We start from the raw sequence: 19,450 nt of genomic DNA on the forward strand, positions 1-19,450 counted from the left end.
GTTTTATCAAATTTGATTAAACTTGCCACAGATATTGATCATACAGAGATATGATAGTTCTTAATGAAATTTAGTGCTATCAATTAATTGCTCATTTGCATAATTATTGAAATTTAGCAATTATACCAAGAAAGACTTTCTGTTTGCAAATGTACTGTTATTGTTGCCTTGAAGTTGCAGAGCAAATCATTTCGTCACAGTTCGTCTATGTAACTGTTGTGTAAGTGCAGTGTGACCTGTGATAATTTGAATATGACCCATAGTATTCAAATCATATCAACAGTTTCATGGCCATTTCCTGTGGAGAGCATGTCTGGGGGAGTTTCGAAACTACATGCTGTTATCATTATCTATCCACATGATAAGTTACTTATCTTGTTCTTTTTGAGCTTTGTTACTAGATGATTGAACACATTATGTTAATTGACGGCGTGGTTAACGATTTGCATCGATATCACTGACAGCCATTACGGTGAAGCATCTTCCGTTTATGGGTGAAGCGATGATCAAATAGACCACTGTCGTCGGTGGACAGTTTACACTGAAAACTTCATTCAGAGAAATTCATACTACCTCGTCACCATTTCATTGTCACTAAAACTGAAACTTGTTCTTTTTGAGCTTTGTTACTAGATGATTGAACGCATTATGTGAATTGACTGTTCACTACATGCTCAGAGGTGAAAATGGTTCACAAGTAATGTTACATGTAAGGCATCGTTAAAAAAAATGAATCTCTCGGTGTATACCTAGTTCACAGTTCTCTTCAGTGACATAAAATTTGTATCAAATGCTTTTGCAACTGTGTCTCTGTCAAGTTAAAAGTTAACACTGTCATTCATGTCATTTAGTGCACTGCAGTACTGCACCGGTCAGTGTGTAGTGTAGAGTTTTATATACTGTAGTTCAGTCCGACTCAGATAACTGCTCTAACGGCGTTCGTTCTAGCTTTGAGCACATATTTCTGGAGAGTGATTACCATAGAAAATCGAAATCCCAGAAAGATAACATTAAACAGATTTTGATTATTGACCCTGAAGGTCAAGGTCAAATGTCAATGTCTTAAAAGAAAGCTTGTACCTGATAATAGGTGGATAGACACTTGAATGGTGGTGACTCTATGTAGTACAGCATTTGAGTTGTGCTGTAAATATTTATTTTTGACTAAAAAAATGGCCACAATTTGGTCAAATTTGCATAATTATTATGTCATGAAATAAAGTGACGAGCATATGTCCCATATGGGACATATGGGACAAAAAACTAACATATATATGTATCACTGGAAACATTAAACCAAAATTGTATTTGTTATATTGATTGTGCAGTCCACCCTTAGTATTCGTGCATCACCCCAATTACGACGTAGAGGAAGTCGTGGTAGTGAAAGCAGTAGGAGTAGCATGACAGAGAGTGACGACGGAAGACATTCCAGCAACAGGGAAGAGTACAAACACAACAGACTTCATACTAATCATCACAGCAAGAACAAGAGGTAGGTCAATTGTTACCCCACCAACCAAATGAATGAACAGACAATAATCAAATATTAATCTGTTGTACCTGAATATTATTGGACAGTTTTGTAAGTTAAACATCCTGAATTTCAGTCATATATGATATTTTTAAAGATATTTTTGTGTCACCATCTTACCATCAATGAAGTTGAGTATATTTAATTATCTGGCCATAGAAGATGGGTGTTATTTTTTCTATTTTGTAAGATTTAAAGGGAAGGCTCAATCACATACATTTACACTTTTAGATAGCTCAACTTTGTCCGTTTAACTAATACCCGGTATGTATTTGAATTTTAGAAATAAAATGAAACATATTAAACTTATGTTACTTTGAAAAGTCAAAATTCTGCTATGTTGAGCCTGACTGTGTGCCGCCATTTTGGGAACTTTTGCCTCAAAGGATGCTGGGAAAACTCCCTGCTTGTGACGTCATGTCTTCCTAAACGTCCATTTGCATCTAGATGTAGGTGTGTGTAGCAGCTAGCTATTCATCATTGACAACCATGCTAAGGTGTAAATATAGCGAACGTAATAATCATTTTCAGCACGATCAATGGTAAATCATGTGCACCATAACTGATCAACAGAGACACTTACTATTATGTAAATTTTGGCTGCAAAATGATTTATCTAAAGAAAAAGTGGTTCAATTACTATTTGAGTTTATTCCAGACTACTTTAGTTTAAACCATATATTTATAATACTTATAGGTTCATGTTTAAACCAAGTGATTTCCAAGGAAATTTGGACGTGTTGTGTAAAAATAATGTTGTTACACATTTCCCACTTTTACAGAATATCCCGATGTCTGTGTGCTCTGTAAACATGATCTCATAAGTTTTGATCAAATTGTAAAACTGTAGTGCAACATGATCTGGAACTTTAATATTGAAGTTTACTATAGTATACATTTCACTATCTTTTACTATTTTGCAAAATGTATTTTCAACGGGAAATTGTATTTATCAGTCCTTAAACTTAAGTCATGTGTACACATGGTTTCTTTTGTGTTTTCCGTAATTCATTCAAATAAATTATTGCCGATTGAGATACGTTGGATATCGTGTCATTTACAGGAGACAAATAACATTGTGCTGTTATATTTTAAACACATCTGCGGACTGTATGTGTCTAGTTAGCAAGCCTTTGTAGATTTTGGCATCATGTAAGATGAGATAAAACCGAAGAAATTGTCCCAACAACCATGCACAAGTAATTTATATGGAGAACAAAACTGTCACTAGAATTTAGAAAATATTGACATGGGCGAGTTCATTACAAACTATCATTTATCGTTGCGACAACCATCAGGTTCAAAATTCCCAGTTAAAAATGAAACTCTCAGTTAGTCTGATTGATGAGTAATAAATGTGTTTTCACCATGTGTTTTGCCAAAATGTCACGTTACCTGGGTTTCCCCATTGGATACATGTGATAGGACACTTGACCGTGTGTTTATTTTTTATGAAACAAATGCATCATAAACACATACCATCTTGTGTTGTCAGACGACACTACTTAGGCGACACACAATAAAATGTTACTGAAATGAACAAAATGCTACTTTTTAATTTCTTATTACTGAATTCTAGTCAAAACGAAAATGATCTTAGACTAATATACTTATACTATACTTACAGTTCTAGTGAGTATCATCGAGTAGGGCTTCCCAACAAAACAATACAATGCAATATAATACTAACAACACTGAGGGCAAGTCCACTGTTCGTGGATGGGTGATTACTGTGACAAAGTCTTGGAAAGGTCCAGTTTTACGTGTGCAAGTATTCCAGGATCTGTGGTTTTCAAAGTCGCTGTGGCTCCAATTTGCTTCTTTTCGGAAAAAAATACGGAAGTCAGATTTTCCATGGCTACGTCAGTATCAAACAATACTTTCCACTTTTGAACATTCCCTTTGTTAGTCCCCGCCGGACGAAGTCCGGGACGGGGACTTATGGATTGGGTTCCGTCTGTCCGTGTGTCCGTCCGTCCGTCCGTCCGTCAGTCCGTCCGCAGCCATTTCTTGGAGATGCCTGGACCGATTTTTTTCAAACTTGGTACAGGGGCAACATACAATGGCATACATATGCACGTCAATTTGTTTCATGATACGATCCAATATGGCCGCCTAGCAGCCATTTTGTTTGCAAATTTTCCCTGTCTAAAGCCATAACTCAGACATGCTTGAACAGATCTCATTCAAAGTTGGTATTTGGACAGTGTTCTATGACATACATGTGCATATTCATTGTTGTCATGATACGATCCAATATGGCTGCCGAGCAGCCATTTTGTTTGTGAATTTTCCATGTCCAAAGCCATAACTCAGACATGCTTGAACAGATCTCATTCAAAGTTGGCATTAGGACAGTGTTCTATGACATACATGGGCATATCCATTTTCATCGTGATACGATCCAATATGGCTGCCTGGCAGCCATTTTGTTTGCGAATTTTCCATGTCCAAAGCCTTAACTCAGACATGCTTGAACAGATCTCATTCAAAGTTGGTATTAGGACAGTGTTCTATGACATACATGTGCATATCCATTTTCGTCGTGATACGATCCCCCATACCTGACCCATCCTTTATTGTTGTAGGCATGTTCCATGTCCAACAAGCAGACACATCATATCTAAGTCTGCTTGATTTAGGTTCACAAGTGTTGTTGCGTGATCAGAGTAGTGATAATTCCTTAAAACCCAATCATAGCGGGGACTATGTCATTCTCAATGACTTGTTTATTTATAGTTCAGATGTATTGTGTGTCATTACAGTACATTCTATGACCTTTCCAAATCTTCACTACAGTAGACCACAGATTCGTTGTAGCAGAAAGTTTTGTCGGATAACTATCCCTCTTGAAAACTTTGTAGTACTTGCTTTATTTCAGTTTCTTTTGATTGGGTTCATTACCATCCGCAAAGTGACATGAAGCAGTTTCAATGTCCTCTTTCAAAGCATGATCACGACCTGTTTTAAAATTTTATAGTGTTGCGTCATTTTTACATTGATATAGATGTACATGTATCAAAATAAAAACAATCGACTCTCAGTACCACAGAAAGCAAAGCATACAATTGGACCACGTATTGTTTTCAAAACAATTACAATCATACTGTACATATTTTATGATGCTAACTTGTCTATCAGCTAGCCCTCGGATGTTCTTCCGATAAAATACGACACACAGCCGAACAACGCTATCGAGGATGGAACATGTTCGGGCAGGCCCTCACATGCGAACTTCGTTCGCTTATAGTTATAGCATCGAAAGAAAGCCTGAACGTCTAGCAGCAAGACTAGATGCTAACTTGCTTTCTTTATAAAGTTAAAACACCAATTTCAAAGCATTTTATATGTTTTGTATCATTCACTTTGATCATGGCCACACCTGTGGGGAACTCAGGTAAATAGTTCAGGAACCAATAACATTAATTGGCTTTATACATGGAATTGAGTTTGGAATATTGAGTTCATAAAATGGTATAAATCACTTGTCGAACACTTATTTTATCAATAGAAATTACAATGTCATTTGATCGGACCTTCCCTTTAAGAAATAAAGGATCATGAGAAACATAAAAAGAAATGGTGGTGCTCATACAGCTTTTACTACATAATTGACTCAGATTTGTTTATCTGTATCTTTATATATATTCCAGGTCATCAATAGTTAACAAGACACCAGACAATATGAACCTATCAGCACCAACAGCGGAGAGCAGGAGGGCATCCTTTGCTTCCTGTAATGGCGGATCCATCACCGCTAGTACTTGCAATGGAAAAAGACCTTCCATTTCTAGTCAGACACCGGATGAGGATGAAAAGACCGAAGTACATAAGGCTCCACCATTTGAAGTGGTTGAAGACATGGAAACCAAAGAGGAAGTGGTGAGTTATTACATTGTACCCATATATGGACTTGATATGCCCTTATATAGAGAGTAGTTGTTTAACAATTGCTGTGCTTAAATCATAAATTGTATTTTTAACTTTTTGAGTGCATTTTTTTTGAAAAGTTGAATTTGCTTTAGAGAAAACTTTCTTTAGCTGTAGTGCTTTAAGTCATTGAAGAGTCTCAATATGAATTTTTTAAAGATATTTTTATTGTTATGAATTGTTCATCTTGGGTGTGCATTTAATATTTTGGTAATTTTCTTTTATGGCTTTTGATATAGATGTCTTTTTGTTTAGAAAATGTAAATATGTTCCAATTTCAACTAGTCAGTTCACCCAGGGCTCTGCATGTATCAATGTACTGACTCCTCTTATGCATACAAAATTTCCAAAATGGTGTATGTTGCAGGGATCCTAAAATATTCTCTCTACCTTCTTGTTCTTGCTTCTCTCTTTTCTCTCTCTCTCTGTGCTTGGAAATCCCAGGCCAAGAAGAACTCATGTTTCCAGTGCAGGTTCCTTTTCTGTAACTGCAGGGTAAAAAGCATCCTGAATTGCCTTTATTCACTGTCAAAATTTCCCTTCTATTGTAGGAATATAGAAATACTGTAATGGCATGATATGATGGCTGTAAACATCCCAAGCAAAAAGTTCGCTTATATCCATAATTTATTCTCTTTGCTTTATGCTTTCATTGCACAACTGCAGTAAAAAGATAGCAAAGCTGATACAAAGTAGCCAATTACACAATCCATCAAAGATACGGGATTGCACCTACTATTAAAGCACACTTTGCACTCCATTCAGATAGTATAGGTCCTAACCATCCATCACCACACATATAGCATCATTTCTCCCCTGAAACTCTTATTATGCAAATCACACATAGTATACAGATTTCCCAGGTGAACAAATAGTGCACAGCAGTGTATTTGTGTGGCAATGCACAGTTATGAGTTTTATATCTAATAAACATCGCATCATATTAGATTACATCATTAGATAGTTGTTCCAAATTTTGTCTTTAGATTGAAATGGAGTTTGTTATCCATAAATGCATTCCAATCAGACTGTCTGATTTATAAAATGTAATGTTAATAAACATTTTTAGCACAACTGAACTGGTAAGGTTCAGTAGTGCTATAGGCATGGCAAAGTGTGTGTGTGTGTGTGTGTGTGTGTGTGTGTGTGCTTATGTGTGCGTGCATGTGTGAGTGCGTGCGTGCGTGTGTGTGTGTGTGTGTGTGTGTGTGTGTGTGTGTGTGTGTGTGTGTGTGTGTGTGTGTGTGTGTAAACAACTTAAACTCAAAAACTGCTGAACCGATTGCCATGATATTTGGTGGGTGTATTACCTTGGGTGTCTAGTTGGGAAACTGCTCAAATCAAAATGATCTTACCACTGGTGTATGATTTGGGTCAATAAATGTGATTTTTGGTCAAAAAATTTAAACTCCAAAAGTACTCGGCAGATTGGTCTGAAATTTGGTTGGAACATTCTTAATTAAAAGTGTTTAGATAAAGAATTGTTCATGATATGATCCTATCAGTGATATGCAAATTAGGTATGAAAATGTGTGTTTTGGTCAAAAGTCTTTGATTCCAAAACTACTGAGCTGATTGGGCTGAAGTTTGGTTTGAATGTTTTTCAAGGAGTTTGTTAAGAATTGTTCATGACATGATAATCGTATCAGTGATATGCAAATTAGAGCTAAAAATGTGTCTTTTTGGTAAAAAATCTATAATTCCAAAACTACCAAGCAGATTGGGCTGAAATATAATGTGGATGTATCTGGGCATGTGTAGATGAAACTGTATTCACAACGTGATAATGCCATTAGTGATATGCAAATTAGGTCTAAAAATGTCATTATGCAGTTATTGTTGAAAACATTTTGACACATTTGGCCCTAGCAACCATAACTGTGCCCTTAGCAATATAGTCTTGCTGCTAGACGTTCAGGCTTTCCTTCGATACTATAAGTGAACGAAGTTCGCAGTGAGGGCTTGCCTGAACAGTCTTCTAGCAAATGTTATTTTCAGACCAGACATTCCATTGAGATTACATTAAGTGGTGGGTTGGGCCATGTTATAATGCATAAAAAATACTTTAATATATTCAATCTCTGCATGCAGGTGTTGACAAACACATTTATGTCATTACTATGTCTTATCAGTTTATGGTAATTGAGTTTGATGAGTGTGTAGACGTTGTCATTCACACATTTCAGTTAAAGCATTGGTGGTTATTTTTACAAGCCCCTCCTTAAGATGAATATGCATGAAAAATTAGCTATTGTCCTCTGTTTGTGCTTGTCGCTAATGCGGTTCTCTGATTGGCAGTTATTTATATCCTGATGACATTTGCTAGACCTTGGATGTTCCATCCTCGATAGCGATGTTCGGTCGTGTGTCGTATTTTATCGGAAGAACATCCGAGATCTAGCAGATAGACTATTAGCAATAGTGAAATGATGATGCATATTACAAAGATAACAACAGGGATGGGTAGGTAAATGAATACAGATTCAAAAAATGTGTGCAATATGCCTAGCAACAAGGCCACACCCATAGCAACAGCTAAATACAGTTGTGCTACAATGCCATTGGTGCTATTTTTACCTTTTTAAAAAGTTGAACATATCCTGCATCCAACAACAGTAGCATAGATAACAAGAATGTTGTAATTTCTATAGTTGTAGTAACTCACAAGATCTGTGATTTTAGATGAAATTCTATCATCAATGACTCATAACGATATGGCTGTCACACCTGACATTAGTAATTAGCAATCAAAATGTTAAAATTAAAGCAAAATTTAATACAACAATTTTGATAAAAAAAATCAACAACATACAACATTTAAAGTCACAGAGTTTTTAGTATCATTGGTATGGATGGTTAAAGAATGAACATACCTGTAGCAATAAAATTGATTTGAGAATGTTTGAGAATATTTGGGTAGCTAATACAGGTATGATGCATTGTCAGTCTTTGACAGTGGCAGGTGTTGCTATGGTAACTGCCATGACAAGCAATGCATATGTATGGCAAGTTAGCTTGATGTTGACAATTCATTTCATTCTAACTGCCTAGCTGTAATAATTCATGCTTTTGTCAGCTTGTAATGACATGTTGTATGTTAATCCTTGTGTCCACTGTATACATCCAGTCTCCATGTGTACATTAAAGTGGCCATATGGATGAGGATTTGGGTTTTTATTTTGGATTTTTAATTTATAAAACAATTTTGTCATCACTTGCTACAAGAAAAATCAGTGTAAAAGAACATACGTCAAGTCCTTGTTTGTAACTCAGTAAATTGCAAAAGATAAATAAATGTGTAAAATGGTTGTTATTGTACATACAATAACAAACTTTTGATACACTTTTTAGCTTTTTGCAATGTATTGAGTTACAAACACATACTTTGTCAATGTTGTTTTACATTGATTTTTCAAGTAGAAAGCCATGATAAAATTGTTTTATAAATTACAAATCCAAAATAAATAGTCAAATCGTCATCTGTATGGCCACTTTAAGTACCCAAAATGATCCTGATTATAATAAATTGACATTGTTGTGTTTTTTTCCTGCAATCTTCACAATATCTGCAGTCTCCTTCAAGTAAAAGCTGCTGTCAGAAATGTTGCATGGTAATCTTTTTTTACATTTTTTTAAAACCCATGTTTTGTATCTTTAAGAGTTAATCATTTTTCTTGAAACATTATTTTAGCACAACTGAACTGATAAGGTTCAGTAGTGCTATAGGCATGGTGCGGTGTCTGTGTGATGTATGTGTGTGTGTGTGTGTGTGTGCAAAAACCACCAGACCCATGCTTTAGGTGGGGACATATCAGCAATATGCAAATTAGGTATAAAGATATGAATTTTGGTGAAAAGCTTGTATCTAAAAAAGTACTTGGTTGATGGGGCGGAATTGATAATTTGTTTCGAGACATGCTATTCTCCAAATGTTTTTTTAATTTTTGAAAAACAATTGACCTAGCAACTATGACCACGCCCATAGCAACAACCAAATGCCAGTATATTTTGCTAAAATAACATCATCTGGTAGGTGAGTAAAAATTTATGCAAATATCCCTAGCAACAGAGTAGACCCATAGCAACAGCCAAATAATTGTGTATATCGCAAACATAACAGGGATTAATAGACAAGTGAATAAAACATTCAAAAAATGTATGCAAATATGCTTAGCAACAAGACCATGCCCATAGCAACAGCCATATGATGATACATGTTGTAAAGATAACGTATGGATAGGCAACTGGATAATTCAGCAAATGGATATCTATACCTAGCATAGATCACCATGTGGATAAACAATCTTAAAAACTACAGGTGTGCTACAACACCATTGGCACTATTTTCTATAAAATCATCTCTTTGCTATCAAAGCTCTATTACTGCTGTACTTCCTATTGTATAGGTCATATTGTGCCATATGCTAAGCCTTCTACAATCCATTTTCATGAAATTTTCATGAGAAACTGCAATTCTGCAGTATTTATTGTGAATCATTTTTAGCACAACTGAACTGATAAGGTTCAGTAGTGCTATAGGCAAGGCAAAGTGTCTGTCTGTTTTTTTGGATTTGTGTGTGTGTGTGTGTGTGTGTGTGTGTGTGTGTGTGTGTGTGTGTGTGTGTGTGTGTGTGTGTGTAAACAACTTAAAGTCAAAAACTGCCAGACTGATTGCCATGATATTTGGTGGGTATATTACCTTGGGTGTCTAGTTGGGAAATTGTTCCAATCAAAATGATCTTACCACTGGTGTGTGATTTGTGGTCAAAAATCTTAAACTCAAAAACTACTGTGCAGATTGGTCTGAAATTTGGTGGGAGCATGTGTAGGGGTGGATAGGTTAGGATTTGTTCACGACATGATGATCCCATCAGTGATATGCAAATTAGGTCTCTTTGGTGAAAAATCTTTAATTCCAAAACTACTGAACAGATTGGGCTGAAATTTAATGGGGATGCATTTGGGGGTGTGTAGATGAAGAAGCATATAATGATCTCATCAGTGACATGCAAATTAGGTGTACAAATGTGACTTTTGATCAAAAACTTGGTCAATATACTTGAAATTTGGTGAGATGTTTCTAGAAGTGTTATTCTGCAGATTTTGACACAATTGGCCCTAGCAACCATGTGGTCAACAACCAAATGCTAGGATATTTTGCTAAAATAACAGCATCATCTATTAATGTACGCAGATGATGTTAGTGATAGCGCCGATCTACCAATTGCATTACAATGTCAGCTTGAACTTTTTTGTAAGCACTGGTGTATGACTGTTAATTTGGATAAAACTAAAATTTTAGTTTTCAGAAATGGTGGCATTATCTAAAGTACAGAAAAGTGGTTCTATTTGGTCTATAAAATTGAGTGTGTCGAGCACTACAACTTTCTTGGACTTTTGTTGTCCTTATGTTTGTCATGGTCACCTGCCAAAAATGAACTTGCCTCTAAATCAAGAAAGGTGTTAACACAGAGACAAATCATGATAAAGAAACTAGGTGGTATGAAAGCGCTATATAAAAACCAACACTATTAATAGATAAATGAATAAACATTCTAAAGATATATACAAATACAGTGTATGTCTAGCAACAAGACCATGCCCTTAGCAACAGCCATGTGATCATGTATATCACAAAGATAACATCAGGTATTCATAGACAAGTGAACAAACATTCAAAAAATGTATGCAAATATGTCTAGCAACATGACCACACCTATAGCAACAACCAAATGATCATGTATTTTGCAGAGATAACAACAGGGCTGGATGGGCAACTGGATAATCATTCAGCAAATGAACACCTATACCTAGTATGGATCAGCATGTTGATAAACATTTTTTTAAATGTCCAGTTGTGCTACAATTTAGCCATTGGTGCTATTTTTTATTGGGCGTCTGTGTTCTTCTGACATGAAGCCTGTCTGGTGTTTCTGCTTTCTGTCATTGTGTTATTAATTGCAGCTTTTTTATTCATTTTTTTTTTTCATTTTTCATGAATGATCATAATTTTCATCTGCTTGCATCTGTCATCTTGCATTGAATTGGTGAGTTCTTCTGTAATACCAACAATATTAAACTTGTGCAGCTATTATTTGCCAAGGAAATGATGGTCACAAAGTGATGGACTTTTGACAGGACTATGGACATGAACTTACAAAAGAACCCATCACAGTTAGAACAAAATTTAAAACTAACCCACTTTTGGCGAGAGTTTGGCAGTACGACTATGAAAATTTCTTTGAATTGGTCCTAAGGTCAAAACATCACCACTTGAAATCATATCTAAATTGATTCAATATTGATGTTCAAGAACCCATTACATTGACCGTAATTCCTTTTCAGCTTATTGGCTAATCTGTTACTTTATGTAAATGTTATGCATAAATACTTAACCTGCCACTTGTAGGATATAGAAATATTTGTATGTAACATATCATTGTAATTAGAAATCAAAATACATACTTTTACTTTGACTGAGTTTTTAGCACAACTGAACTGAGGTTCAGTAGTGCTATAGGGATCGCCCGGCATCTGTCTGTCTGTGTGTGTGTGTGTGTGTGTGTGTGTGTGTGTGTGTGTGTGTGTGTGTGTGTGTGTGTGTGTGTGTGTGTGTGTGTGTGTAAACAACTTAAAGTCAAAAACCGCTGAACCGATTGCCATGATATTTGGTGGGTCCATTACCTTGGGTGTCTAGTTGGGAAATTGTTCAAATCAAAATGATCGCATCACAGATGTGTGATTTGGGTCAAAAAATGTGCTTTTTGGACAAAAAACTTATACTCAGAAACTACTGGGCAGATTGGTGCAAAATTTGGTGGGAACATTGTTACGGGGGTGTAAAGTAACATTTGTTCATGACATGATGATTCCATCAGTGATATGCAAATTAGGGCTAAAAATGTGTCTTTTTGGTCAAAAATCTATAATTCCAAAACTACTGAGCAGATTGGGCTGAAATTTAATGGGAATGCATCTAGGGATGTATGGATGAAGAAATATTAAGCATACAATGATTCCATGAGTGATATGCAAATTAGGTGTAAAAATGTTCATTTTTGGTCAAAAACTTATATCTCAAAAAGTACTGGGTCAGTGAATCTGAAACTTGGTGAGATGTTTCTGAAAGTGTTATTCTGCAGATTTTCTTCAAAACATTTTGAGAAAATTGGCCCTAGCGACCATGACCCACGCCCTTAGCAACAACCAAATGGCAGTATATTTTGGTCAAATAACAACATCATCTGGTAGGCAAATGAGTAAACATTCAAAAAATGTATGCAAATACCCTAGCAACCATGACCACGCCCATAGCAACAGCCAAACGGTCGTGTATTTCACAAAGATAACAGGGATTAATAGACAATTGAATAAACATTCAAAAAATGTATGTAAAGTTGCATAGCAACAAGACCACGCCCATAGCAACAGCCAAATAATCACGTATATTGCAAAGATAACAGGAATAGAAAGACTAATGAATAAACATTCAAAAAATGTATGCAAATGTGCCTAGCAACAAGACCACACCCATAGCAACAGCCAAATGATCACATATATTGCAAAGATAACAACGGGGATTAATAGACAATTGAGTAAACATTCAAAAAATGTAATGTAAATATGCCTAGCAACAAGACAACACCCATAGCAACAGCCAAATGATCGCGTATATTGCAAAGATGATATCAGGAATTCATACACAAGGGAACAAAAACATACACAAATGTATGCAAATATATCTAACAACATGACCATGCCCATAGCAACAGCCAAATGATAGCATATATCGTAAAGATAGCAACATGGTTGGATAGGCAACTGGATAGTCATTCAACAAATTAACACTTCTTGTTAGCATGGACTACCATATGGATAAGCATTTTTAAAAACTGTACAGTTGTGCTACAACGCTATTGACGGTATTTTTAATTATCAATTTTGCAACATTTGCCAAATGAAAATGTAGGCTTCCAAATTATATATCCAGAAAAATCCAAATGGAAAAATAGTGTATATATTGTTATCAAATGTTTAAATAAAATTAAATAACAAATTTGATTTCATATATAAAATTCACTTTAGACACAGGGTTATCATTTTATGCATGTCATTTACATTGTCAACAATAAAAGTCACTGTTTTGTGGTAAAACTTGTGATCGCAGGACTACATGTATATGTTATGATAAATACTAACTTTCATGTCATTCACACACTACTTATGTCTACTGTGTGTGAGTAAACACTATCTCTTTTCTGATTTTGAAATGTTGTGTTACTTGACTTACATTTCTTGTATTTAGCAGATACAGTGTGATGTAAAAGGGTAGTTTTTATCTGAAGGCCTAGCTTGGCTACATTTGTGCATGTACATAAAATAGCACTCTTTGTTAAAACACAGGGACACCATTATTTTCTTACATTGTTTGTTCTAAGACGACAGAAGCACAGCAATCTGTAAAACATGGTTTGTTGAAAAAATTGTACCATTGTATGGAAACATGTCACACTTAATTGTTATAGCATAACTTCAGGTTACACTAATGACGATGAAACTCCTGAAAAATTTCACTCCATCACTGTCAAAACAAGTTAATAGTATGTCTACCTACTGTATATGCCACAACGAAAGGAGTAGGTACAAATAAAGTGGTCAGTATTCTGAATGTCATCAAAATTGTTCACAAAAGCAAAGACATCTTAATGTAAATAACAAAGGCCTTGTTTTGCAGAGAGCTTTGTATTCCCCACTGCACTTTGTATACAAAATGTATATGGTTAACATTGCTGGTATTTCTAGGTCAACAGTTTTTGTGCCAAACAAAGTCTAAATTGCAATTTCTGTCTTTGTCACATGTAAAGAAGCCAAGGGTTTTGTCCAAAAGTATTTTACTCTATCTCAACAAAATGTTCCACAAAGAAAGTAAGAATAAAAACAGATTATTTTAGCTGAAATTGGGAAACCTCAAGATATGAATGAGAATTTGAGATTGGATGTATCTTCAAGTTAACATTACTGATACATTATTAAGAGCTAGAGTGAGTAGTATTACGTGTAGGGCTGTCAGTAGCAATGTCAGTGTTAGGGTTGTCAGTAGCAATGTCAGTGTTAGGGTTGTCAGTAGCAATGTCAGTGTTAGGGCTGTCAGTAGCAATGTCAGTGTTAGGGTTGTCAGTAGCAATGTCAGTGTTAGGGCTGTCAGTAGCAATGTCAGTGTTAGGGCTGTCAGTAGCAATGTCAGTGTTAGGGTTGTCAGTAGCAATGTCAGTGTTAGGGCTGTCAGTAGCAATGTCAGTGTTAGGGTTGTCAGTACCAATGTCAGTGTTAGGGCTGTCAGTACCAATGTCAGTGTTAGGGCTGTCAGTAGCAATGTCAGTGTTAGGGTTGTCAGTACCAATGTCAGTGTTAGGGCTGTCAGTAGCAATGTCAGTGTTAGGGCTGTCAGTAGCAATGTCAGTGTTAGGGCTGTCAGTAGCAATGTCAGTGTTAGGGCTGTCAGTCGCAATGTCAGTGTTAGGGTTGTCAGTAGCAATGTCAGTGTTAGGGCTGTCAGTAGCAATGTCAGTGTTAGGGTTGTCAGTAGCAATGTCAGTGTTAGGGCTGTCAGTAGCAATGTCAGTGTTAGGGTTGTCAGTAGCAATGTCAGTGTTAGGGCTGTCAGTACCAATGTCAGTGTTAGGGTTGTCAGTAGCAATGTCAGTGTTAGGGCTGTCAGTAGCAATGTCAGTGTTAGGGCTGTCAGTAGCAATGTCAGTGTTAGGGCTGGCAGTAGCAATGTCAGTGTTAGGGTTGTCAGTAGCAATGTCAGTGTTAGGGCTGTCAGTAGCAATGTCAGTGTTAGGGTTGTCAGTAGCAATGTCAGTGTTAGGGTTGTCAGTAGCAATGTCAGTGTTAGGGCTGTCAGTAGCAATGTCAGTGTTAGGGCTGTCAGTAGCAATGTCAGTGTTAGGGCTGTCAGTAGCAATGTCAGTGTTAGGGCTGTCAGTAGCAACGTCAGTGTTAGGGCTGTCAGTAGCAATGTCAGTGTTAGGGTTGTCAGTAGCAATGTCAACTATGTATTACACACACTTTACCTCCTGAGGTATCATTAAATGCACTCTTCTACTAATTCTTTTATGAATACTATAATATTTGTAAATGTTACAGGAAAATGTCATATAAATGTTGTCATGGTTACTGTTATAGGAATGTCCTGATATCCTATTCAAGCATTGTCCTGAACCCAAGGGCTGCTTCAAGACAAGATCGGAGTATTCCCTGTACTTGATTTCACCACAAAACAGGTAATGTGTTCACTTGGTGTTCTTGGTTAAAGCTAAAGACAGTAGTTATGGCCATTAATATTCAAATTTCAGATATTTGCTTTACCTTTTCAGCATAACTGAACTGATAAGATTCAGTAGTACTATAGGCATGGCAAAGTGTCTGTTTGTCTGTCTGTCTGTCTGTCTGTCTGTCTGTCTGGGTGTGTGTGTGTGTGTGTGTGTGTGTGTGTGTGTGTGTGTGTGTGTGTGTGTGTGTGTGTAAACAACTTAAAGTCAAAAATCACTGGACCGATTGCCGTGATACTTGGTGGTTGTATTACCTTTGGTGTGTAGTTGGGAAATTGTTCAAATGAAAATGATCTTACCACCGCTGTGGGATTTGGGTAAAAAAATGTGATTTTTGGTCAAAAAACATAAACTCCAAAACTATTCAGCAGATCGGTCTGAAATTTGGTTGGAATATTCTTAAGGGTGTCTGATAGATTAAGAATTGTTCATGACATGATGATCGCTTCAGTGATATGCAAATTATCCCAGTATAGACAATGTTCAGTAGTCACCGATAATGTCAACTTGTAATCAAATGTACGTGTACACTTACTTTGAAGATTTTGTGATAAAAGACTGAACCTAGTTGCATAGATCAAGTTCTCAGGACTGCTGGTATTTTAGGTATTTACAATTTATTCTGGCTATTTTAGAGTTTTAGAATTGCTTAAGTTTGATACAGATAATTTCAAAAATCATGAGTTTGTTACAACAGATATCACCAACTGGTACATGGCAACAGCAATGATGATTTTTCCTAACTGTTAATTTTTAAAAGTGTTTTATGTCCAATTTTTCAAAAATCCACATAATATGGTTATTTTGGTTACCATGGCAACTGATGTTCATTAAAAATGAACTCAGCATGACAAACTACCATTTATAGTGGGGTCAATGTGCAAATAAAAAGATATTTATCAGATTTATAATGTTATTTGTGAGATGTATGTGTATGATAATGAAAACATAATGTTCACGTCTACCATACATTACCATCATCCAATTTTATACAATTTATTTTACACCAGGTAGCACTAACTCATACTTGCCTAAAACAAGGACATTTTTTCACTAAATTATATTTTTTATCAATTTTTTATGTCAAATCATGAAAAATGATTAACATATTATGGTGATTTTGGTTACCATGGCAACATAGGTTCATAAAATGACCCCCTTTTTTGAACTCAGCATAACAAATTACCCCAGGTAGGGTGGTTAATTTTCAAATAAACTTTTATTAAAATTATTATTATTATATAACATTTATTTAGTTATTATTACTTCATTTGTCATCAAAAGTATGAATTTCCTTTGCATTGACAGGAACTACATAGACACAGATTGAACATTGACAGGAACTACATAGACTGATATAGAGATTATATTGACATGAACTACATAGACTGACATAGAGATTATATTGACAGGAACTACATAGACTGACATAGAGATTATATTGACAGGAACTACATAGACTGACATAGAGATTATATTGACATGAACTACATAGACTGATATAGAGATTATATTGACAGGAACTACATAGACTGATATAGAGATTACATTGACAGGAACTACATAGACTGACATAGAGATTACATTGACAGGAACTACATAGACTGATATAGAGATTATATTGACAGGAACTACATAGACTGACACAAGATTATATTGACAGGAACTACATAGACTGATATAGAGATTATATTGACAGGAACTACATAGACTGATATAGAGATTACATTGACAGGAACTACATAGACTGACATAGAGATTATATTGACAGGAACTACATAGACTGATATAGAGATTATATTGACAGGAACTACATAGACTGATATAGAGATTATATTGACAGGAACTACATAGACTGATATAGAGATTATATTGACAGGAACTACATAGACTGACACAAGATTATATTGACAGGAACTACATAGACTGACATAGAGATTACATTGACAGGAACTACATAGACTGACATAGAGATTACATTGACAGGAACTACATAGACTGACATAGAGATTATATTGACAGGAACTACATAGACTGATATAGAGATTACATTGACAGGAACTACATAGACTGATATAGAGATTACATTGACAGGAACTACATAGACTGATATAGAGATTATATTGACAGGAACTAGATAGACTGATATAGAGATTACATTGACAGGAACTACATAGACTGATATAGAGATTACATTGACAGGAACTACATAGACTGACATAGAGATTATATTGACAGGAACTACATAGACTGATGTAGAGATTATATTGACAGGAACTACATAGACTGACACAGAGATTATATTGACAGGAACTACATAGACTGATATAGAGATTATATTGACAGGAACTACATAGACTGATATAGAGATTATATTGACAGGAACTACATAGACTGATATAGAGATTATATTGACAGGAACTACATAGACTGATATAGAGATTATATTGACAGGAACTACATAGACTGATATAGAGATTACATTGACAGGAACTACATAGACTGATATAGAGATTATATTGACAGGAACTACATAGACTGATATAGAGATTACATTGACAGGAACTACATAGACTGATATAGAGATTATATTGACAGGAACTACATAGACTGATATAGAGATTATATTGACAGGAACTACATAGACTGATATAGAGATTATATTGACAGGAACTACATATACTGATATAGAGATTATATTGACAGGAACTACATAGACTGATATAGAGATTATATTGACAGGGACTACATATACTGATATAGAGATTATATTGACAGGAACTACATAGACTGACATAGAGATTATATTGACAGGAACTACATAGACTGATATAGAGATTATATTGACAGGAACTACATAGACTGACATAGAGATTACATTGACAGGAACTACATAGACTGACATAGAGATTACATTGACAGGAACTACATAGACTGATATAGAGATTATATTGACAGGAACTACATAGACTGATATAGAGATTATATTGACAGGAACTACATAGACTGACATAGAGATTACATTGACAAGAACTACATAGACTGATATAGAGATTACATTGACAGGAACTACATAGACTGATATAGAGATTATATTGACAGGAACTACATAGACTGATATAGAGATTATATTGACAGGAACTACATAGACTGATATAGAGATTATATTGACAGGAACTACATAGACTGATATAGAGATTATATTGACAGGGACTACATATACTGATATAGAGATTATATTGACAGGAACTACATAGACTGACATAGAGATTATATTGACAGGAACTACATAGACTGATATAGAGATTATATTGACAGGAACTACATAGACTGACATAGAGATTACATTGACAGGAACTACATAGACTGATATAGAGATTATATTGACAGGAACTACATAGACTGACATAGAGATTACATTGACAGGAACTACATAGACTGATATAGAGATTATATTGTCAGGAACTACATAGACTGACATAGAGATTACATTGACAGGAACTACATAGACTGATTTAGAGATTATATTGACAGGAACTACATAGACTGATATAGAGATTATATTGACAGGAACTACATAGACTGATATAGAGATTATATTGACAGGAACTACATAGACTGACACAGAGATTATATTGACAGGAACTACATA

At 35.4% G+C, this 19,450-nt stretch overlaps 1 protein-coding gene across 1 annotated transcript in view; it reads left to right on the top strand.

The window, feature by feature from the left end:
* LOC144435550 (voltage-dependent T-type calcium channel subunit alpha-1G-like) overlaps positions 1-19,450 on the top strand; it is a 260,713-nt gene that overhangs the window by 151,174 nt on the left and 90,089 nt on the right. Inside the window, exons 15-17 of the mRNA XM_078124138.1 lie at positions 1,329-1,495; positions 5,188-5,416; positions 15,653-15,750. Of these exons, the coding sequence (XP_077980264.1) occupies positions 1,329-1,495; positions 5,188-5,416; positions 15,653-15,750 (494 nt within the window). The remainder of the gene's footprint in view (positions 1-1,328; positions 1,496-5,187; positions 5,417-15,652; positions 15,751-19,450) is intronic.

The sequence above is a fragment of the Glandiceps talaboti genome, chromosome 5, assembly GCF_964340395.1.
Source record: "Glandiceps talaboti chromosome 5, keGlaTala1.1, whole genome shotgun sequence".
NCBI lineage: Eukaryota > Metazoa > Hemichordata > Enteropneusta > Spengelidae > Glandiceps > Glandiceps talaboti.